The sequence below is a fragment of the Hemitrygon akajei genome, chromosome 6, assembly GCF_048418815.1.
Source record: "Hemitrygon akajei chromosome 6, sHemAka1.3, whole genome shotgun sequence".
Classification (NCBI taxonomy): Eukaryota; Metazoa; Chordata; class Chondrichthyes; order Myliobatiformes; family Dasyatidae; genus Hemitrygon; species Hemitrygon akajei.
This window is the reverse complement of record NC_133129.1, coordinates 9,083,563-9,108,014: the sequence shown is the minus strand read 5'-3', so window position 1 is coordinate 9,108,014 and position 24,452 is coordinate 9,083,563. Positions and strand designations below refer to the sequence as shown.

Genomic DNA, 24,452 nt, shown 5'->3' with positions numbered 1-24,452 from the left:
ACAGCATAAGACCAGAAGATATAGGAGCAGAATCAGGTCATTTGGCCCATCAAGTCTGCTCCACCATTTCATCATGGCTGATCCATTTTCCCCCTCAGCCCCAATCTCCTGCTTTCTCCCCATATCCCTTCATGCTGTGACTAGTCAAGAATCTATCAACCTCTGCCTTAAAGATACATAAAGACCTGGCCTCCATAGCGATTTGGCAATGAATTTCGTCCTCATCTCTGTTCTAAAAGGACACCTTTCTATTCTGAGGCTGTGTCCTCCAGTCCTAGACTCTCCCAACACAGGAAACATGCTCTCCACGTCGACTGTTGCTGCACAAACTTGTGGTCACAGTCAGGAGAGGGAAGGGGAAGAGTAAGGTACTAGAGAGTACCCCTGTGGCTGTACCCCTTGACAATAAATACTCCTGTTTGAGCACTGTTGGGGGGGGGGGGGGGAAGACAGCGTGCCTGGGGGAAGCTACAGTGGCCGTGCCTCTGGCACAGAGTCCAACCCTGTGGGTCAGAAGGGTAGGGGAAGGAAGAGGAAGGCAGTAGTGATAGGGGACTCTATAGTGAGGGGATCAGACAGGCGATTCTGTGGACGCAGGAAAGAAGCTCAGAGGGTAGTTTGCCTCCCAGGTGCCAGGGTCCAGGATGTTTCGGATCATGTCCAAGATGTCCTGCGGTGGGAGGGAGAACAGCCAGAGGTCATGGTACATATTGGTACATTAGGGATGCAGTTTGACAAACTTACTGGAGTGCTTTAGGATATAACAAGCACAGTGGATAGAGGGGAACAGATGGATGTTATTTACTTGGATTTCCAGAAGGCATTCGATAAGGTGCCGCAGAAAAGACTTATCCATAAAGTAAGGATGCATAAAGTTGGGGTGATATATTAGCATGGATGGACGACTAATAGAAAGCACAGAGTTGAGATACATGGGTGCTACTCTGGTTGGCAATCAGCGGTGAGCGGCGTGCCACAGGGGTCGGTGCTGGGCCCTCGACAGGTGACGCAGATAATTCATGGGTGGGTCGGGTGACGGATGATGAATGTGTTGGGGACTGTGAGGAGGATGATTGAGTCAGCTGGGTGATAGATGGTTGGGGAGGGTGACAGGTGGGATGAATGATGCATAGGTGGGTGATGAATGGGGAGTGTGAGGATGACAAATGTGTTGGGTAGGTGTTGGGTGGGGATTGTGACAGATGGGGAGGGTGACAGATGATGAATGTGTCACATGGGTGACCGGTAGGGACAGTGATGGGCGGGGAGGATGACGGATGAATGTGTCGGGTGGGTGAGGAAGATGGGGTGAGGTGGGTGAGATACAGTGAAGGATGGGTGAGAGAAGTGGGGTTGAGGGATGAGGCTGCCCCTATTCGAGTGCAGTGTGCTCACCTACCCAACACAGAGCTCTCTGTACTCAGCCACCTTGGTGACCAGGTCGAGGATATGTGTCACCACCTCCTGGCACAGGCGGTAATGTTTGCGGTATCGTCGTTCAGCCCTCTCCACCATTAGCTGCTCATGCACTTCCCGTTCCTGCTCCATTCTCTCTCCCTGCTCCACTCTCTCCTGCCTCGCCAGGATCTGCAGGCAGTCAGACAGAAAGACACATCAGCGAGGGGGAGAAACAAGCAAAGGAGGGTGGTCACTGGAGGTGGGTGAGGAAGAGGTTGTGGTTGTGGCAACCATCATCAGCGGGAAACTCTCAGCAGGTCAGGCAGCATCTCTGGAGAGGAACTGTCCAGTATTCCCTTTGCCCATACCTTCCATCCTACTAAAGACCACTTACAAATCGGACTCTCAGCAGCAACATGGTCATCGGACATCTGTGGAGAGGAAGCAGGTGATCCCAGGGCAGCAACAACTGGTGCCGATGTGGGGGTTGGGGAGGAGTGCATGAGAGGGGCCAAAGAGAAAAGGTGATTCAAGGTCCCTTTGTTTGACCCACTCACCCCCACCCTCTCTCCAATGAAAACTGACTTGTTTCTCTCTTTCCCAGTTCTGACAAGGAGTCCCAGAATGGAAACTCTGCCCACAGGTGCTGCCTGACGTGCTGAGTGTTTGCTGTGTTCTCTGTTACTTTATATGCAGTTTGCAGTCCCAGGCAGTGTTTCAGACTGGAGAGAGATCCTTTTCTCACCCCCCCCCCCCACCCCAATGTGTATGAGGCCACAGCCCATTAGACCTGGCCTGGCAGCCTGCCTGTGAGATGGCTGCTGACAGGTAACTGTATGGTGCTTGAAGGATGAGGTTATCCAACGTACTTCCTCTCGGTCCAGTGACTGCTGGAACTCCTTCAGCCGCTGCTCCTCATACTGCTTCTCACGGAAGATGCGGTTCTGCCTCATGACCTGCTTCTCGTGGCGAGCTTGCATGAGCTGCACAGTGACCCGGCGCTCCTGCAGAGACTGTCGCATCAGCCTGTTGACCAGTTCCTCCTCCTGGTACACCTCCTGGTGGCAGAGCAGCAATGTACACCCTGTCCCACACACTCCCCAGCCCACTCACTCCCACCCACTCACTGCCTCGCAGATGTCAGCTTACCCAGCTCACCCTGTCCCACACACTCCCATTCCACCCTGCACCACCCCAGGGTGCTCAGCTTACCCAGCTCACCCTGTCCCACACACTCCCATTCCACCCCGCACCACCCCAGGGTGCTCAGCTTACCCAGCTCACCCTGTCCCACACACTTCCATTCCACCCCGCACCACCCCAGGGTGCTCAGCTTACCCAGCTCACCCTGTCCCACACACTCCCATTCCACCCTGCACCACCCCAGGGTGCTCAGCTTACCCAGCTCACCCTGTCCCACACACTCCCATTCCACCCTGCACCACCCCAGGGTGCTCAGCTTACCCAGCTCACCCTGTCCCACACACTCCCATTCCACCCCGCACCACCCCAGGGTGCTCAGCTTACCCAGCTCACCCTGTCCCACACACTCCCATTCCACCCCGCACCACCCCAGGGTGCTCAGCTTGCCCTGCTCACCCTGTCCCACACACTCCCATTCCACCCCGCACCACCCCAGGGTGCTCAGCTTACCCTGCTCACCCTGTCCCACAACCCCCTCACTATCCCACTCCCATTGATTCTTCTACTCCCCCATCTAGCCTACCCAATCCCAACCACTCCCTACCCTCTCATTCCTTTACCACTACCTCCTCCTCCCACACAACTCCATCCTTTCTTCACCCCCTCATTGGCCAGTTCCCCTTCCCTTTGCCCCTGTTCTGCCCCATATTCTAGTGCCAGGCTTGGCTGTGGTCACTCCTCCCACCTCCTGGGCCTCATGTGCCTCCAACAGCTCCAACATGACTCTGCGCCGCCGCTTCTCGCGTTCCCTCCGAGCCCATCTGTCCTCCTTCAGTCGACTGCGGACATTCTCGATGAAGCTTTGTCCCTCCTCCACTCTGGTGCAGGGGCTACTGAGCAGGTGTCGGGGGTCAGCTCTGGCCAGCAGAATCAGGCTGCTGTGCATCAATGGGATCTGTTACTCAACATGCCACACCTCTTGCAATGGCCTAGCATCCCTCTCCCCCACAGCCCACACCACCCAGCTGCTTAGGCGTTTGTCCACGTCTGTAATATTTCACATCTGCCAGTACCATTACTTCTGGGGCTTGTAACCTCTCCCATTCCCCTGCACCAACTACAGCAACCTCTACCCACTGGCAATTATTTTGTCTGATTCACCACCTTCCTGCCACTGGAAACCATTTCCTTTTTGTTTTGGTCAAGCCTTTTAAGTATATAAAGGATAAAAGAGAGTCAAGGATAGATACAGGACCAATACAAAATGCCGCTGGAGATATTGTAATGCGAAATGCAGAGATGGCAGAGGAACTGAATGTGTCTTTTGCATTAGTCTTCATAGTGGAAGACATCTGCGGTATACCGGACATTCAAGAGTGTCAGGGAAATGAAGTATGTGCAGTGAAAATTACGGCTGTGAAGGTGCTCAGGAAGCTTGATGGTCTGAGGGTGGATAAATCTCCTGGACCTGATGGAATGCACCCTCGGGTCTGAAGGAAGTAAATGGAGAGACTGCGGAGGTATTAACAATAATCTTTCAAGAATCGATAGATTCTGGCATTGTACTAGATGACTGGAAAATTGCAAATGTTACTCTGTTATTTAAGAAGGGTGGGAGGCAGCAGAAAGGAAACCTGTTAGCCTGACATAGTGGTTGGGAAGTTGTTGGAATCAATTGTTAGGGATGAGATTATGGATATCTGGAGGCAAATGACAAGACAGGCAAAAGCCAACATGTTTTCCTGAAAGGAAAATCCAGCCTGACAAACCTACTGCAATTCTTTGAGGAAATTACAAGCAGGGTAGACAAAGGAGATACAGTAGATGTTGTGTACAGTACTTGGATTTTCAGAAGGCCTTTGACAAGGTGCCGCACATGAGGCTGCTTAGCAAGATAAGAGCCCATGGAATTACAGGGGAGTTACCAGCATGGGTGGAGCATTGGCTGGTCGGCAGAAAACAGAGAGTGGGAATAAAGGGATCCTATTCTGGCTGGCTGCCGGTTACTAGTGGAGTTCCACAGGGATCGGTGTTGGGACCGCTGCTTTTTACAATATACAGTCGGCCCTCCTTATCCGCGAGGGATTGGTTCCGGGACCCCTCGTGGATACCAAAATTCGCGGATGCTCAAGTCCCTTATTTAACCTGTCTCAGTGCGGTGGACTTAGGACCTAGCGGCAGAACTCTAAATCCGCACTGTTTCTGTTCACAAAAATAATCATGATCACGATTGAAAATAAAGTGGAAATAATAAAGTGATCGGAAAGAGGTGAATTGCCACCGGCCATTGGAAAAGCAATAGGCTATGTCGGTCAATGATCGGAACAATTTTAAAGGATAATGTGAGAAAGGCTCTGCCCCAGTGAAAGCTACAATTATTACTAAGCAACGCAGTGGTTTAATTATTGGGTTTTGGGGTTTTGAGTTTTTAATCCTCCACATCAACCCAGCATGGTGGAGAGCGCACTCGGGAGCGGTCTGTCACTCGATCGAACTCGGGAACTTCCGTTCCTGAGCCTGGCACTGAAACATACGTTCTTAAGTGTTTTATATGCATAGAAAGGTAAAATATAAGACAAACGTTTGACTAACTGACACAAAATAATACCGGAAGTACCTGTTCCAACTTACTTAGTAAGAGAACTTCCAATATTTTTCGATCCCGATCCACGATAACCCACGCATATCCTCCCGTATACTTTAAATCATGTCTAGATTACTTATACTGTAATACCTATTACTGTCATGGTCCGGTCCTAAGTCCGCATTCCGGTTCACGTTCCGGTCCGCGGACTCCGGGTCCTCCGGCTGTCCCTTGTTTTGGTTGGGCTCAAGCATTTGCACCTGATGTTCATCTTTTTGGCTGGGAATATAAGTGGCTCTGGGATTGAGTGTAGTTGTGGGGATCGCCCTGTCAGTCTCCGCTTGGAGTAACCCACTGGTGGAAGGCGAGTTCTTTCAGTGAGTTATGGATTTAGTTGATCTGTAGCCCACCGAGGTTACTGGCCGCCTCGAGTCTTGAAGCCACCCCAGACCGAGCTCCCTTCCTGTCCCTCGCCTCTGGCAGGTAAGCCAGGCTGATTGCTGTTACCCTGCGGTTGGTACTGTCCCTCCCTGTTCCTAGCCTCTGTCGGGTTGTGTCCCGCTCCCTGCCCAGGAGGCTAGCTCCAGAGAACCCAAGACTCTAGCCTCAAGCTACCCAAGACTCTAGCCTCGAGCTACCCGTGCCTTCAAGCACTCCAAGTCCTCTAGGGACCCACGTCTCCAAGATCCCCAAGAACCCAGGACTCTAGCCTCGTTATACCCAAGCCTCCACGAACTGCGACCTGTCCCGTCCTTTAGTTTTGTCCCACCCTGTTCCTAGTACTTCAGTGTCTGTGTCCTGCATTTGGGTCCAGTCTCAACACCCCCCATATGACAAATACAATGTAAATGCTATGTAAAATAGTTGTTATACTGCATTGTTTCGGGAATAATGACAAGAAAAAAGTCTGTATGTGCTCAAACAACAAGTGCTGGAAGAGCACTTCCCAGTATTCGCGGTTGGTTGAATTCACGCACGCAGAATTAGCAGATAAGGAGGGCCAACTGTATGTCAACGATTTGGACTATGGTATTAATGGACTTGTGGCTAAACTTGCCAATGATACAAAGATAGGTGGAAGGATGGATAGTGTTGAGGAAACAGAGAGCCTGCAGAGAGACTTAGATAGTTTAGGGGAATGGGCAAAGAAGTGGCAAATGAAATACAATGTTGGAAAGTGTATGGTTATGCACTTCGGTGGAAGAAATAAATGGGCAGACTATTATTTAGATGGGGAGAGAATTCAAAATGCAGAGATGTAAAGGGACTTAGGAGTCCTGGTGCAGGATACCCTAAAGATTAACCTCCAGGTTAAGTTGGTTGTGAAGAAAGCGAATGCAATGTTGGTATTCATTTCTAGACGTATAGAATATAAGAGCAGGGATGTGATGTTGAAGCTCATGTGAGACCATACTTGGAGTATTGTGTGCAGTTTTGGGCTCCTTATTTTACAAAGTAGAAAGGATACACTGACATTGGAGAGGGTTCAGAGAAGATTCATAAGAATGATTCCAAGAATGAAAGGGTTACCGTAAGAGGAACGTTCGGCAGCTCTTGGGCTGTATTCCCTGGAGTTCAGGAGAATGAGGGGGGGGGGATCTCATAGAAACATTCCAAATGTTAAAAAGCCTGAACAGATTAGATATGCAAATTTATTTCCCATGGTAGGGGATTCTAGGACAACAGGACATGACTTCAGGATTGAAGGACGTCCATTTAGAACTGAGATGCGGAGAAATTACTTCAGTCAGAGGGTGGTACATCTGTGGAATTTGTTGCCATGAGCAGCTGTGGAGGCCAAGTCGTTGAATGTATTAAGGCAGAGATAGATAGGTTCTTGATTAGCCAGGGCATCAAAGGGTATAGGGAGAAAGCAGGAGAGTGGGAATGACTGGAAGAATTGGATCAGCCCACGATTGAATGGCGGAGCAGACTTGATGGGCCAAATGGCTTACTTCTGCTCCTATACCTTATGGTCTTATGGCCCATCGTTTCCATGTTTGGCTGAAAAAAGTTGTCCAGCATAATCCCACCTTTCTGTACCAGGTCAGTTCTCCTGTTGGCTGTGTACTGTGAGCATGCATCCACATACTACTTTAAATCTGATTATGGTTTCTGATTTATTCAGTCAGTAAGTTCCAGATCCTTACCATCACAACTGGTGTGAAAACTGGACCTCTAATGTAGAGCACTGGCCTAATTTTTCAGCTTCTGCAACTGAAATTGGTTGCCCTGAACCTGACCTTAGTTGCCAAAATGAATAGCTGAAGTTGTTTTCAGGTTCTGTTACATTAACATAAGTGATGAGGCAGATTGGCAATTGATATAATGAGGTAGTCAGGGTCAAAGGTTGTAAAGAAATAAGTGAACTCCATTCTGGGGTTGAGGTAGCTCCAAACTTGTGATGGAAATCAGTTGTCTCTTCATAAGTCATTGATAACTGTGATAATAGTTGTTTCCCATGGTAGGGGATTCTAGGACAAGAGGGCACGACTTCAGGATTGAAGGATGTCCATTTAGAACTGAGATGTGGAGAAATTAGTCAGAGGGTGGCAAATCTGAGGAATTTGTTGCCACAAGCGGCTGTGGAGGCCAAATCATTGGGAGTTTTTAAGGCAGAGATAGATAGGTTCTTGATTAGCCAGGGCATCAAAGGGTATGGGGTGAAAGCAGGGGAGTGGGGATGACTGGAAGAATTGGATCAGCTCATAATTCAATGGCAGAGCAGACTCGATGGGCTGAACGGCCTACTTCTGCTTGTATATTTTATGGAACTGCAAACATCTCTGTCAATCACCTTTAAGATTCATTGCTGCTAACACATCGAGCTACTCCAGTCCCACACTGAGATCATTCGCAGGGATTCCAAGTGAATCTGTCTGTCAGTGAGGCTCAGTGTCGGCATTTGTCCAACAGACTGTCCCAGACATCCAGTTTCTTTGTCCAACACTCTTATCTCCAACAGTGAAGCAGGATATGCCATCTTCTCACTGCTACCATCAAGGAGGAGGTACAGGAGCCTGAAGACTCAATGTTTCAGAAACAGTTCTTCCTCCATCATCAGACTTCTGAATAGACAATGAACCCATGTACACTACCTCACTACTTTTGTTTGCTAACTTTTTAAACTACTAATTTAACTTCTGTATCCATTTCTTACTGTAATTTATAGTTTTTTAAAATTAGGTATTGCAATGTTCTGCTGCCATAAAGCAACAAATTTCACAACATATGCCAGTGATATTGAACCTGATTCTGAAGCATGTAGGTCTGTCAGATGCCATTGTGTCTGGATCAGGGACCACCGGGCTGGACTGTCTCTGGGCGAAGTGTGTGTGAACCTTCATTAGACCATGCCAGGCTGATACTGCCTTAAGCGTGTGGGCCCCCTGGCTCAAATCAACATGTACAAACAAGCTGGAGGAACTCAGCAAGTCCGGCAGCATCTGTTGAAATTTCGGGCCGAGACCCTTCGTCTTTCAACGGATGCTGCCCGACCTGCTGAGTTCCTCCAGCTTGTTTGTACGTGTTGATTTGACCACAGCATCTGCAGTGTACTTTGTGTTTACTGTCTCTGGCTCGCTCTATAGGCAGTGTCTGTGACCATGCCAGGATGGACAGTCGTGAATCTGATATTGCTACTGTTTCACAGCATCAGAGAACCAGGTTCAATCCTGACCTCCTGCGGTCTTGTGGAGTTTGCACATTATCCTTGTGACCATGTAGGCTTCAGCTCTAGCACCTTCCCACATCCCAAATGGGCAAGTTAATTAACTGCATAATCCTGGTGCACATGGAAATTAATTTGGGGAACGAGATTGATGGGATTTGAGATCCAATGTACCCTCAGTGGGTCAAATGGCCTTCATGTGTATTGACTGGTTGCACCAAATCCCTTGAACGGAAAATTTGACAAAAAATACGGCACAACCATCATGGGTAAAGCCCTCCCCACCAGTGAGTACATCAACACAAAGTGTTGTCACTGGAAAGCAGCATCGATCATCAGAATCCCCCACCAAACCGGACGTGCTCTCTTCTCCCTGCAGCCACCAGGAAGAAGCTACAGAAGCCTCATGACTCACCACCAGGTTCAGGAACAGCTATTACCCCTCAACCATCAGGCTCCTGAACCAGAGAGGATAACTTCACTTGCTCCATTACTGAACTGTTCCCATAAGCTTTGAACACATTTTCAAAGTCTCTTCATCTTATGTTCTCGATATTTATTGCTTATATACATTATTTATTATTATTTCTTTATTTCTGTATTTGCACAGTTTGATGTCTATTGCCCAGTGGTTGAACACCATCTTTCTATTATGGCTATTATTCTTATATGGACTTATTCAGTATGCCCACACGAAAATGAATTTCAGGGATGTATATGGTACTTTGATAATAAATTTACTTTGAAATTTGAATGAAAAGAGTATGTTTGTTTCTGTGTGTCCATGTCTGGAATGATCGGTAGGACAGCGTCTCCCACCATTTGCTGGGTGAGCAGCTGAGTTTGCTGTTTCTCTCAGTTCTGGAACTTACCCCTCACTCTCCTCTTCACCTGCAGCAGGTGTCAGCTTCTTCAGTATCTTTTCAAATTCTGTAATTTCGCTGTTGAACATCTGAAATCATACAGCACAGTGAGTGCACAGGTACCAAGCTCAGTCCCTCATCCCTCCACTAACTGGAGTTACACCTACACCTCAACATCTGACCCTCCCTCCATTACAGACCCCATACTCACTGGCCAACTTGGACAGTCCTGCACCCAATCCACTTCACATGATCCTACCTATCCACCCTGACTACCTTCCCTTCACATTCAATGGCAAGTCCTCAGCATCAGTTTCCTGGTGTTGTCACGGAGAGAAACTCAGTTAGACCAGGCACACAAATGCTGTGGATACAACAGTAGGTCAGAGGCTGGTAATCCAAAGTGGGTGATTAATCTCCTGATAACCCAAGGTCTTTCCACCATTTACAAAGCACGAGCCAGGAGAGAGATGGAATTTTTGACACATTTTGGGATGGAAACTAAATCCCAGCCTGGCACCAATAGTCACAGCCTGAGGGTACAGGCTCCTAAACACCAACAACAGCTTGAAAGGCAACACAAACTTTTGGCCTTCACTTACTTAACAATAAATCCAAAACCTCTGTCCCATACTTCTGATGCACCTCTTGGTCCCCAAGTGCTTCATATACAGTATTATTGCCCATCCTAATTTCACCTGTCATGTAACACACACAAAATGGAACGTTCCACCAGCATTTTGTGTGTGTTGCTTGAATTTCCAGCATCTGCAGACTTCCTCGTGTTTGCGTTCCCGTCATGTGGACTCCCTCCACCCTCTTTCCCCTAGCTCTCTATTCGTGTTCCCTACCCCTATCACCATAGCTCTCTATTCTTCACTACCCCTATCACCCTAGCTCTCTATTCGTGTTCACTACCCCATCACCCTAGCTCTCTATTCGTGTTCAGTACCCCTATCATCATAGCTCTCTATTCTTCACTACCCCTATCACCCTAGCTCTCTATTCGTGTTCACTACCCCATCACCCTAGCTCTCTATTCTTCACTACCCCTATCACCCTAGCTCTCTATTCTTCACTACCCCATCACCATAGCTCTCTATATGTGTTCACTACTCCTATCACCATAGCTCTCTATATGTGTTCACTACCCCTATCACCCTAGCTCTCTATTCTTCACTACCCCATCACCATAGCTCTCTATATGTGTTCACTACTCCTATCACCATAGCTCTCTATATGTGTTCACTACCCCTATCACCCTAGCTCTCTATTCGTGTTCACTACCCCTATCACCCTAGCTCTCTATTCTTCACTACCCTATCACCATAGCTCTCTATATGTGTTCACTACCCCTATCACCCTAGCTCTCTATTCGTGTTCACTACCCCATCACCCTAGCTCTCTATTCGTGTTCACTACCCCTATCACCCTAGCTCTCTATTCTTCACTACCCTATCACCATAGCTCTCTATTCGTGTTCACTACCCCATCACCCTAGCTCTCTATTCGTGTTCACTACCCTTATCACCCTAGCTCTCTATTCTTCACTACCCTATCACCATAGCTCTCTATTCGTGTTCACTACCCCATCACCCTAGCTCTCTATTCATGTTCACTACCCCTATCACCATAGCTCTCTATTCGTGTTCACTACCCCATCACCCTAGCTCTCTATTCGTGTTCACTACCCCTATCACCCTAGCTCTCTATTCTTCACTACCCTATCACCATAGCTCTCTATATGTGTTCACTACCCTATCACCATAGCTCTCTATTCGTGTTCACTACCCCTATCACCCTAGCCCTCTATATGTGTTCACTACCCCTATCACCCTAGCTCTCTATTCGTGTTCCCTACCCCATCACCATAGCTCTCTATATGTGTTCACTACCCCATCACCCTAGCCCTCTATTCCTCACTACCCCTACCACCCTAGCTCTCTATTCGTGTTCACTACCCCATCACCATAGCTCTCTATATGTGTTCACTACCCCTATCACCATAGCTCTCTATTCTTCACTACCCCTATCACCCTAGCTCTCTATTCTTCACTACCCCATCACCATAGCCCTCTTTTCTTCACTACCCCTATCACCCTAGCTCTCTATTCTTCACTACCCCATCACCATAGCCCTCTTTTCTTCACTACCCCTATCACCCTAGCTGTCTATTCATGTTCACTACTCCATCACCATAGCACTCTATATGTGTCCACTACCCTTATCACCCTAACACTCTGACCTTCAACTATTATCTTGCAAACAGCTGTTTTCAAAGGCTTCTGCCTCATGTAAATATAGTAATAAAACTGAAATGCTACAGACACCTAGCAAGTCAGGCAGCATCTGTGGGAATTGTTGTTTCAGGTCAACGACCTTGCATCAGTTTTTATTGCAACAATACCCTACCTCAGCTTCTTTCTTTCTCAGCTCTTGCTTGCGTTTCAAGATGGTGTTCTCCATTTCTCGTGGCATCTTTTTGGAAACAGGGATGATTGATCCCTGCACTTTTTCCATCAACTCTTTATTCTGCCTCTTTGCTTTATGCAGCTGAAACAAGCAGAGTAAGAGAAGGCTTATCAGGGGAGTGAACAGGAACAATGCAGCTTGTATGAGAGTGACAGTGCTTTAAAATCTGCTAATCTCTCACACCCCATTTGTTGATCTTTACCCCTCTCCCAGTTGTTCCCCTCTTGTTCACCATTAAATTCCTGCCACTCCCACTCCCTTCCCTGACCTGGCCTTGTATCATTGTTAATGCCTGCCATTCCCAGTCCCTTCACTAACCCAGCCTTGTACCATTGGTAATGCCTGCTCTAATCCAGTCCCTTCACTAACCCAGCCTTGTACCATTGTTAATGTCTGCCACTCCCAGTCCCTTCACTAACCCAGCCTTGTACCATTGTTAATACCTGCCATTCCCAGTCCCTTCACTAACCCAACCTTGTACCATTGTTAATGCCTGCTCTAATCCAGTCCCTTCACTAACCCAGCCTTGTACCATTGTTAATGCCTGCTCTAATCCAGTCCCTTCACTAACCCAGCCTTGTACCATTGTTAATGCCTGCCACTCCCAGTCCCTTCACTAACCCAGCCTTGTACCATTGTTAATGCCTGCTCTAATCCAGTCCCTTCACTAACCCAGCCTTGTACCATTGTTAATGCCTGCCACTCCCAGTCCCTTCACTAACCCAGCCTTGTACCATTGTTAATGCCTGCCATTCCCAGTCCCTTCACTAACCCAACCTTGTACCATTGGTAATGCCTGCTCTAATCCAGTCCCTTCACTAACCCAGCCTTGTACCATTGTTAATGCCTGCTCTAATCCAGTTCCTTCCCTAACCCAGCCTTGTACCATTGTTAATGTCTGCCACTCCCAGTCCCTTCACTAACCCAGCCTTGTACCATTGTTAATGCCTGCTCTAATCCAGTCCCTTCACTAACCCAGCCTTGTACCATTGTTAATGCCTGCCATTCCCAGTCTCTTCACTAACCCAACCTTGTACCATTGGTAATGCCTGCTCTAATCCAGTCCCTTCACTAACCCAGCCTTGTACCATTGTTAATGCCTGCTCTAATCCAGTCCCTTCACTAACCCAGCCTTGTACCATTGTTAATGCCTGCCACTCCCAGTCCCTTCACTAACCCAGCCTTGTACCATTGTTAATGCCTGCCGCTCCCAGTCCCTTCACTAACCCAGCCTCGTACCATTGTTAATGCCTGCTCTAATCCAGTCCCTTCACTAACCCAGCCTTGTATCATTGTTAATGCCTGCCACTCCCAGTCCCTTCACTAACCCAGCCTTGTATCATTGTTAATGCCTGCCACTCCCAGTCCCTTCACTAACCCAGCCTCATACCATTGTTAATGCCTGCCACTCCCAGTCCCTTCACTAACCCAGCCTTGTATCATTGTTAATGCCTGCTCTAATCCAGTTCCTTCACTAACCCAGCCTTGTACCATTGTTAATGCCTGCCACTCCCAGTTCCTTCACTAACCAAGCCTTGTACCATTGTTAATGCCTGCCATTCCCAGTCCCTTCACTAACCCAGCCTTGTACCATTGTTAATACCTGCCACTCCCAGTCCCTTCACTAACCCAGCCTTGTATCATTGTTAATGCCTGCCACTCCCAGTCCCTTCACTAACCCAGCCTTGTATCATTGTTAATGCCTGCTCTAATCCAGTTCCTTCACTAACCCAGCCTTGTACCATTGTTAATGCCTGCCACTCCCAGTCCCTTCACTAACCCAGCCTCGTACCATTGTTAATGCCTGCCATTCCCAGTCCCTTCACTAACCCAGCCTTGTACCATTGTTAATGCCTGCTCTAATCCAGTCCCTTCACTAACCCAGCCTCATAGCATTGTTAATGCCTGCCACTCCCAGTCCCTTCACTAACCCAGCCTTGTACCATTGTTAATGCCTGCCACTCCCAGTCCCTTCACTAACCCAGCCTTGTACCATTGTTAATGCCTGCTCTAATCCAGTCCCTTCACTAACCCAGCCTTGTATCATTGTTAATGCCTGCCACTCCCGGTCCCTTCACTAACCCAGCCTTGTACCATTGTTAATGCCTGCCACTCCCAGTCCCTTCACTAACCCAGCCTTGTACCATTGTTAATGCCTGCCACTCCCAGTCCCTTCACTAACCCAGCCTTGTACCATTGTTAATGCCTGCTCTAATCCAGTCCCTTCACTAACCCAGCCTCGTACCATTGTTAATGCCTGCTCTAATCCAGTCCATTCACTAACCCAGCCTTGTACCATTGTTAATGCCTGCCACTCCCAGTCCCTTCACTAACCCAGCCTTATACCATTGTTAATGCCTGCCACTCCCAGTCCCTTCACTAACACAGCCTTGTACCATTGTTAATGCCTGCCACTCCCAGTCCCTTCACTAACCCAGCCTTGTACCATTGTTAATGCCTGACACTCCCAGTCCCTTCACTAACACAGCCTTGTACCATTGTTAATGCCTGCTCTAATCCAGTCCCTTCACTAACCCAGCCTTGTATCATTGTTAATGCCTGCCACTCCCAGTCCCTTCACTAACCCAGCCTTGTACCATTGTTAATGCCTGCCATTCCCAGTCCCTTCACTAACCCAGCCTTGTACCATTGTTAATGCCTGCCACTCCCAGTCCCTTCACTAACCCAGCCTTGTACCATTGTTAATGCCTGCTCTAATCCAGTCCCTTCACTAACCCAGCCTTGTACCATTGTTAATGCCTGCCACTCCCAGTCCCTTCACTAACCCAGCCTCGTACCATTGTTAATGCCTGCTCTAATCCAGTCCCTTCACTAACCCAGCCTTGTACCATTGTTAATGCCTGTCACTCCCAGTCCCTTCACTAACCCAGCCTTGTACCATTGTTAATGCCTGCCACTCCCAGTCCCTTCACTAACCCAGCCTTGTACCCATTGTTAATACCTGCTCTAATCCAGTCCCTTCACTAACCCAGCCTTGTACCATTGTTAATGCCTGCCACTCCCAGTCCCTTCACTAACCCAGCCTTGTACCATTGTTAATGCCTGCTCTAATCCAGTCCCTTCACTAACCCAGCCTTGTACCATTGTTAATGCCTGCCACTCCCAGTCCCTTCACTAACCCAGCCTTGTACCCATTGTTAATACCTGCTCTAATCCAGTCCCTTCACTAACCCAGCCTTGTACCATTGTTAATGCCTGCTCTAATCCAGTCCCTTCACTAACCCAGCCTTGTACCATTGTTAATGCCTGCCACTCCCAGTCCCTTCACTAACCCAGCCTTGTACCATTGTTAATGCCTGCCACTCCCAGTCCCTTCACTAACCCAGCCTTGTATCATTGTTAATGCCTGCTCTAATCCAGTCCCTTCACTAACCCAGCCTTGTACCATTGTTAATGCCTGCCACTCCCAGTCCCTTCACTAACCCAGCCTCGTACCATTGTTAATGCCTGCCACTCCCAGTCCCTTCACTAACCCAGCCTTGTATCATTGTTAATGCCTGCTCTAATCCAGTCCCTTCACTAACCCAGCCTTGTATCATTGTTAATGCCTGCTCTAATCCAGTCCCTTCACTAACCCAGCCTTGTACCATTGTTAATACCTGCTCTAATCCAGTCCCTTCACTATCCCAGCCTCGTACCATTGTTAATGCCTGCCACTCCCAGTCCCTTCACTAACCCAGCCTTGTACCATTGTTAATGCCTGCTCTAATCCAGTCCCTTCACTAACCTAGCCTCGTACCATTGTTAATGCCTGCCACTCCCAGTCCCTTCACTAATCCAGCCTTGTACCATTGTTAATGCCTGCCACTCCCAGTCCCTTCACTAACCCAGCCTCGTACCATTGTTAATGCCTGCCACTCCCAGTCCCTTCACTAACCCAGCCTCGTACCATTGTTAATGCCTGCTCTAATCCAGTCCCTTCACTAACCCAGCCTTGTACCATTGTTAATACCTGCTCTAATCCAGTCCCTTCACTAACCCAGCCTTGTACCATTGTTAATGCCTGCTCTAATCCAGTCCCTTCACTAACCCAGCCTCGTACCATTGTTAATACCTGCTCTAATCCAGTCCCTTCACTAACCCAGCCTCGTACCATTGTTAATGCCTGCCACTCCCAGTCCCTTCACTAACCCAGCCTCGTACCATTGTTAATGCCTGCTCTAATCCAGTCCCTTCACTAACCCAGCCTCGTACCATTGTTAATGCCTGCCACTCCCAGTTCCTTCACTAACCCAGCCTTGTACCATTGTTAATGCCTGCCACTTGCAGTCCCTTCACTAACCCAGCCTCGTACCATTGTTAATGCCTGACACTCCCAGTCCCTTCACTAACCCAGCCTTGTATCATTGTTAATGCCTGCTCTAATCCAGTTCCTTCACTAACCCAGCCTTGTACCATTGTTAATACCTGCTCTAATCCAGTCCCTTCACTAACCCAGCCTTGTACCATTGTTAATGCCTGCTCTAATCCAGCCCCGTGCTTTTCTCGCCTTTGATCTATCCTAGTCTCAATGTCAACTCTTTCCCAGTCCATTCCATTTCTCAATCCCTGCTATTTTTTCTCCATTCTCGCCATTTCCCAGTACTGGCTCTTTCCAGGTCAGGCAAGTTGCAATTTCCTGTGGATATCCACCATTTCCAAGTGTCGGGTCTGCTGCTCTTCCTGGATGCTCTGTTGTTTCTGCAGCTCCTGTTCATCCTTAAGGGCTGCCTCCTCCTCAACCTCCTTGCTTTTATCCATGTAGCGGTCAGATACTCTACGCAGGGCCACATCAACCTCACGAGGAATCACTGACTTCATACGCTGGAAGAGAAGGAGAATTCAGTCAGCAATGGTCCACCCAGAGCAGCTCCTCATTCTGGAAGTGCCCATCACCTACGTGTGCTTGGGGTGGTGAGACGCCTTCCTGAATTGCCACAGACTCTGAAGGCACCACCACACCAACAAGCAAGACAATGTTAGTCATGACTGTGTAACCCCCTGGGTCGCCTCAGGCTCGCTCAGCTCGTTCTCGTCTAGGGGGAGCAGCCTTCGGCCCCGCCAAACTGTGTAATCAGCTGGTGTGGATGCTGTGTGATGTCCCTGCCTTGCCCAAAAACAGACAGTACACCATATGCGATTAAATGAGTACAATTTATAAAGGTTACTATAACTAAGTGATTAATAATGATACAGTATATATGAAGGAAAAACAATAAAGAAAAGGCGCCAAACTTATCAAAGTCCAAACCACTTCGTGCACAACCGTTGGAGCTCAATTACTGAAGTCTTCTGGCCACCATTCGATCCCCTCCGAACTCCTTGACTCGCAGCTTAGGACCACCCGAAGTGGTCAACCAAGCACATCTAGCTTTATCTCCTCTCCTCGGAGTACCTCCTGGCCTTGGACCCCCTCTTGGGGTCCGTTCCTCGCCCAGGTTACAGCATCGCGTCCTCTCTCTCTCAACCCCTCGCGCCGATCTCCCCAAAAGCTCGCCAACAATAGCTTACAGACTCAGAAGAAAGAACAACGTTAATCCCAATTGGTTTACAAAGGAATACAATTCTCGTTATCAGTAAATTTTAACCCAAACAAGCTTCCAGCACTCTCTCGCAACAAAGAAGCATTCCTGCTTTTAACAAAACAAAGAAGCCATTTTGATTACATACACAGTAACAAAGAAAAAAGAAGAAACCCCCTTTACACTCTCCCCCCCACCAAATAAAAGTCATGTCCTCATGACTATTAAATAACTCGCCACCTTTCCTGCCAACACACCGTAACCCAAACACAAACAGTGACATCTCCTCCCCATACAGTAAACCTCACGACCTGTTCCTCAGGCGCTACATAGGCCAACTATCTGGGAGTTCCCTAACCCTTCTGAGACCTCCGTACCCCCCTCACCTAAACCCTTCAGGCTCGGACACAACTGGGAATACCTCGGGCCCGCTACCAACTCCTCTCTCAACCTCTCACTCATGCCCCACACTGCACACAGCTAACCCTCCCCACTACACCTGACTCAGTGGGAGAAGGGCCAAAGGTCTCTTCCTAAATCAAGGGAAAGTCAGCAAAAGGCAGCATGTACCACACATCCAGCACATTATCCATCGAATCTGTATTCTTCCTCATTTCTGCGATCGGTAGCTGCTGTTTGATCTTCTCCAACCGGAAACACGTGGCCTGCACTGCTCCTGCAGTCTCTTCAGCCTCCTGCAATTGAGATATCAGCTTCTTCTCTGGCCCCTGCAACTCTCGCCACAGGCTCAGCAGTTCTGACTCACGCATCCCGGCCAGCTCAATCTGGGACGCAGTTACTCCAACAGCTTCTTCCACCCCGACCTGAAAAGCAGCAGTTAAAGATTGGTCAGCCTCAAGTTCAGTATTCACTGCACTTCTCTCCAGTTTTTTCTTCCTCATGACTTCTTCCAGATCAACTTTCAGGTTTTGCGCTTCATTTGAACTGTCGATGGTCATCTTCAGGTTCCCTTCAAGCTTCCGCTTCCCTCTTCCGAGATTTGTCTTAATTTCTTCACCTCCGCAAACTCCCCTCTCCAGGTTCTCAGTTTGCTGTTGCCCTCAGTCAGACAACTTTCTTCGTTCTCTTCAACTTGTAAGTCTTCCCACTGGTTCCAGATCACTCTCTCCAGTCTCTCCGTCTTCATTTCAAACTTGATTCCGTAGAGACAGTCACTCATGAGCTGCGACCTTCGCCAGCCCTGGCACGTGTCCAGAAAACACTTTAACTCTGTAGTTCTCAGCCGCTCCTGCAATGACCTCACTTCATATTCTCCTGAGGCAAATCCAAATACCAAGAGATCATCCACATACACCAAAACTCCAAACGCCTCCACATCCCCCATGGTCTTCCACATGCCCCGCAGGAAGGTTGCAAGGGCTCCAGATATGCCCTGTGGCATCTTTTCAGACCGGAAGACTCCTAGGGAATTTATAACGGCCATCTTCTCCTTGTCGGCCCCACTCATCGGGATCTGGCAACATCCACTCCTCAGATCCAGCACCTTAAACCACTTCGCACCACCCAGACAGGCCATCACCTCTTCGGCCCTCGGGGCCATATTCTGGTCACTGACAGTGTGCCTCTTCAGCGCAATATAATCCACACACACGCTGCCTACGTCTTCCATGGCTTCAGGGGCCAGTCGCTGCAACCTCTCTCTCACCGAGGTGTCTTCAGCGGTCAACTCCCCTCCCTCGTGGTATTTCGCAGCGTCCACTAAGAGGGTCTCACCCTCAGATACTTCCCCCAGGCTATACCACCACCGGCTCTTGTTTGAATTCGGTATCGGCCCAAGGCTGCTACACACGTCCGCACAAGCAGCTCGAAACTCTGGGTGCATCGACAAAGCCTCCAAACAGCGCTCACCCGCCTCCTCCGGGCAGGCCCCCAAGCGCACCAGCAGGATATTGGTTCTCTCCATAACCGAAACGCTGCCCGTCTCAACAGTGTCCAGACACATCAGCATTAACGATTCACGAACATCTGTCACCTCCACTTTTGCCTCCAAGAACTCCATTTTCACTGACCAACAACAGTCGTCTGGATAATCACTGGCACTGGTACCCCAAATCTCCAGTGCCCTCAATGTCATCAAGGGTAAATGCTTCCAATAACGGTTATAAAACAAACTGTACAGCAACTTAACCGGCGCCCCGGTGCCGAGGATGGCTTTAACTTGACTTCCATCCATCCGTAACAACACCTGTGCGCTTGGTCCCTCTAAGCCTTCAGGAATAGGGTCTGTTCCTTTCGGGAGTTCCTTGGTACATCGCTGGGAACGTGCTCCCCCAGAGACCCCAAGCCGTTCCCCCACTGGACCTCCTCTAAGTTTCCTGACTGCTCTCGCATCAACTGAACAACTGAGGGAGGAGCTGATCCCCTTGACAGATCCCCCTGGCACTGCAAGCAATTTATCTGCCCCCCCTAGCCAAAAGGGATACCCTAAAAACTTTCCACCAATCTCCTGCCACGGATATGATAAGCCCCCAGCTACGGCATTTGACTTCCAGTCGAACCACACGCATTTTCCCACACTTTCCCAGAACTGGCAGCTGTCACTTCGAGGTAATTCGAACTTCGACAGTTCTAACAACGTCACCAGCTCGCCTACTCAAACTTTCAACCAATCCCTGTTGCTTTCCCTCAGCCAAGCACTGCCACTCACCCAACACACATGCAGAGATAACCAGCAATCGCACACCCGCAAAGGCACACCAGCTCTTCGTCGCAGACATAATTTAAAGAGGGTGATCACACAGCTTCCACAGAAATCAATCCCGGACGAGCACCCCACAATGTAACCCCCTGGGTCGCCTCAGGCTCTCTCAGCTCATTCTTGTCTAGGGGGAGCAGCCTTCGGCCCCGCCAAACTGGGTAATCAGCTGGTGTGGATGCTGTGTGATGTCCCCGCCTCACCCAAAAACAGACAGTACACCATATGCGATTAAATGAGTACAATTTATAAAGGTTACTATAACTAAGTGATTAATAACGATACAGTATATATGAAGGAAAAACAATAAAGAAAAGGTGCCAAACTTATCAAAGACCAAACCACTTCGTGCACAACCGTTGGAGCTCAATTACTGAAGTCTTCTGGCCACCATTCGATCCCCTCCAAACTCCTTGACTCGCAGCTTAGGACCACCCGAAGTGGTCAACCAAGCACATCTAGCTTTATCTCCTCTCCTCGGAGTACCTCCTGGCCTTGGACCCCCACTTGGGGTCCATTCCTTGCCCAGCTTACAGCATCGCATCCTCTCTCTCTCAACCCCTCGCGCCGATCTCCCCAAAAGCCCGCCAACAATAGCTTACAGACTCAGAAGAAAGAACAACATTAGATAGATAGATAGATAGATAGATAGATAGATAGATAGATAGATAGATACTTTATTCATCCCCATGGGGAAATTCAACCTTTTTCCAATCTCCCATACACTTGTTATAGTAAAACTAATTACATACAATACTTAACTCAGTAAGAAAATATGATATGCATCTAAATCACTATCTCAAAAAGCATTAATAATAGCTTTTAAAAAGTTCTTAAGTCCTGGCGGTAGAATTGTAAAGCCTAATGGCATTGGGGAGTATTGACCTCTTCATCCTGTCTGAGGAGCATTGCATCGATAGTAACCTGTCGCTGAAACTGCTTCTCTGTCTCTGGATGGTGCTATGTAGAGGATGTTCAGAGTTTTCCATAATTGACCGTAGCCTACTCAGCGCCCTTCGCTCAGCTACCGATGTTAAACTCTCCAGTACTTTGCCCACGACAGAGCCCGCCTTCCTTACCAGCTTATTAAGACGTGAGGCGTCCTTCTTCTTAATGCTTCCTCCCCAACACACCACCACAAAGAAGAGGGCGCTCTCCACAACTGACCTATAGAACATCTTCAGCATCTCACTACAGACATTGAATGACGCCAACCTTCTAAGGAAGTACAGTCGACTCTGCCTTCCTGCACAAGGCATCTGTGTTGGCAGTCCAGTCTAGCTTCTCGTCTAACTGTACTCCCAGATACTTGTAGGTCTTAACCTGCTCCACACATTCTCCATTAATGATCACTGGCTCCATATGAGGCCTAGATCTCCTAAAGTCCACCACCATCTCCTTGGTCTTGGTGATATTGAGACGCAGGTAGTTTGAGTTGCACCATATCACAAAGTCCTGTATCAGTTTCCTATACTCCTCCTCCTGTCCATTCCTGACACACCCCACTATGGCCGTGTCATCAGCGAACTTCTGCACATGGCAGGACTCCAAGTTATATTGGAAGTCTGATGTGTACAGGGTGAACAGGACCGGAGAGAGTACGGTTCCCTGCGGCGCTCCTGTGCTGCTGATCACCGTGTCAGACCTACAGTCTCCCAACCGCACATACTGAGGTCTATCTGTCAAGTAGTCCACTATCCAATCCACCATGTGAGAGTCTACTCCCATCTCCGTTAGTTTGTGCCTTAAGATCTTGGGCTGGATGGTGTTAAAGGCACTAGAGAAGTCAAGGAATGTAATCCTCACAGCACAACTGACCCCATCTAGGTGAGAGAGTGATTTGTGCAGCAAATACGTGATAGCATCCTCCACTCCCACCTTCTCCTTATACGCAAACTGAAGAGGATCCTGGGCGTGCCTGGTTTGTGGCCTCAGATCCTGTATTATCAGCCGCTCCATGGTCTTCATCACGTGCGACGTCAAGGCAACAGGTCTGAAGTCATTCAACTCCTTTGGTTGTGGTTTCTTCGGTACCGGGACAATACAGGATGTTTTCCACTGTCTGGGTACTCTTCTCTGCTCCAGGCTCATGTTGAAGTTGCGCTGTAGTGGTTCTCCCAGCTCAGTCGCACAGGCCCTCAGTAATCGTGGGGAAACTCCATCCGGTCCAGCCGCCTTGCTGGTACAGATCTTCCTCAGTTGACCTTCCACCTGTGCAGCCGTAATCCTGGGCGTGGGCAAGGTCTCCTGTGAGTGGCTACTTTCCTGTGAGGGAAGTAAGCCTGGTGTGGATTTCTGCGGTGAGGATGAGATTGAGCTGTCGAACCTGTTGAAGAAGTTGTTCAGCTGGTTCGCTTTCTCCACATCTCCACTTATGTTCGCCCCCCGCTTTGCACCGCATCCGGTGATGATCTTCATCCCATCCCACACCTCCTTCATGCTTTTTTTCTGCAGCTTTTGTTCTAGCTTCCTCCTATACTGCTCCTTTGCCCCCCTTATCTGTACTCTGAGTTCCTTCTGAACTCTTTTAAGCTCCAACCGATCACCATCTTTAAAGGCCCTCTTCTTCTGGTTTAGGAGGCCTTTGATGTGACTAGTGATCCAGGGCTTATTATTGGGATAGCAGCGAACAGTTCTAACAGGGACAACGGCATCCACACAAAAGTTAATATAGTCCGTTGTGCATTCAGTGACCTCCTCAACGCCCCCACAGAGCCCCCCTTGCAGTACATCCCAGTTAGTAGTACCGAAGCAGTCTCTCAGGGCCTGTTCAGCTTCAGGAGTCCACTTCCTAAAAGAGCGTGTGGTAGTGGGATGCCTCATCACAATTGATTTATATCTGGGCTGTAACAAAACCAGGTTGTGATCAGCTTTCCCCAATGAAGGCAGTGGGGATGCACTATATGCCTCCTCTACGTTTGCATACAGTAGGTCAATAGTCCTATTACCCCTAGTGTAGCAATCCACGTACTGGGAGAAAGCAGGTAGTGTCTTGTCCAAAGTCACATGGTTGAAGTCCCCTGTAATTATCACCAGTGCCTCAGGGTGCTGTGTCTGAAGCCTAGCAACAGCGGAGCTGATGACGTCACACGCTACCGTTGCGTCGGCACGCGGCGGGACATACACATTCACCACAATGACGCTTGCGAATTCTCGAGGCAGGTAATATGGCCTCATACTCACGGCGATCAGCTCAATATCTCTTTCACAAACGGAGATCTTTGTACTCACATGCCCAATGTAATCCCAATTGGTTTACAAAGGAATACAATTCTTGTTATCAGTAAATTTTAACCCAAACAAGCTTCCAGCACTCTCTCACAACAAAGAAGCATTTCTGCTTTTAACAAAACAAAGAAGCCATTTTGATTACATACACAGTAACAAAGAAAAAAGAAGAAACCCCCTTTACAACTGAATCTGGACAAATCCAATTGCCATGAGGATAATTTTATCAAATGGAATCAGAAAGGTTTCTTAGAGCAATGTAGTGAGGACCCAGTCTGGAAACAGACTGTTTTAGATCTGACGTGGTGTGGGAGCCACGTAGCAGCCAGAAACTCTACGCAGGGGCATGACAAACTCATGAAGAATCATTGACTTCAGACACTTTACAGTCAAGATGGTGCCAGTGAACAATGATTCCTTGGGCTACATCTTGTAGAAAGCAAATCTAGTCAATTATTTTACATTTTCTACACTTTCTGCTTGTTCTTTTTGACTCGTTTGTGTTATGGAAACTGTAGGAGCCTGTGACGTACTGATTGGAACTCGATTGAAGGTCCTGTGTTAGGAGAGCTTCCTCGTGGACGTTAGAGATGGGGCGGAAAAGGTCCACGAACACAAGCTGACTTGTGGAAAAGACCAGAGACTAGGCATGAGGTCACGAACAACTCCATCTTGAGGCGACAAGGAAGATCGAAGTGTCAAGGTGAATGCGGGGGAGGTCAGCAGCCGGATCAGCTTGTTCAGCCCAGGTCAGTGGGCACTCTTTACAAAAGGACTCTACTCTCCTCATACACAGATGAAAAGATGTTTCCTATATTTTGAGATTTATGTGATTATTGAACTGTACTTTATATTG

General features: G+C 48.5%; 1 protein-coding gene across 5 annotated transcripts in view; it reads right to left on the bottom strand.

The window, feature by feature from the left end:
• The window catches only part of spef2 (sperm flagellar 2), a 685,307-nt gene that overhangs the window by 571,168 nt on the left and 89,687 nt on the right, over window positions 1-24,452 (bottom strand). For all 5 annotated transcript variants that reach the window (XM_073047840.1, XM_073047842.1, XM_073047843.1 and 2 more), the window contains exons 4-9: window positions 16,784-16,954; window positions 12,071-12,211; window positions 9,668-9,747; window positions 3,287-3,479; window positions 2,268-2,456; window positions 1,400-1,587 (exon numbers count right to left, since the gene is read on the bottom strand). In XM_073047840.1, the coding sequence (XP_072903941.1) occupies window positions 1,400-1,587; window positions 2,268-2,456; window positions 3,287-3,479; window positions 9,668-9,747; window positions 12,071-12,211; window positions 16,784-16,954 (962 nt within the window). The remainder of the gene's footprint in view (window positions 1-1,399; window positions 1,588-2,267; window positions 2,457-3,286; window positions 3,480-9,667; window positions 9,748-12,070; window positions 12,212-16,783; window positions 16,955-24,452) is intronic.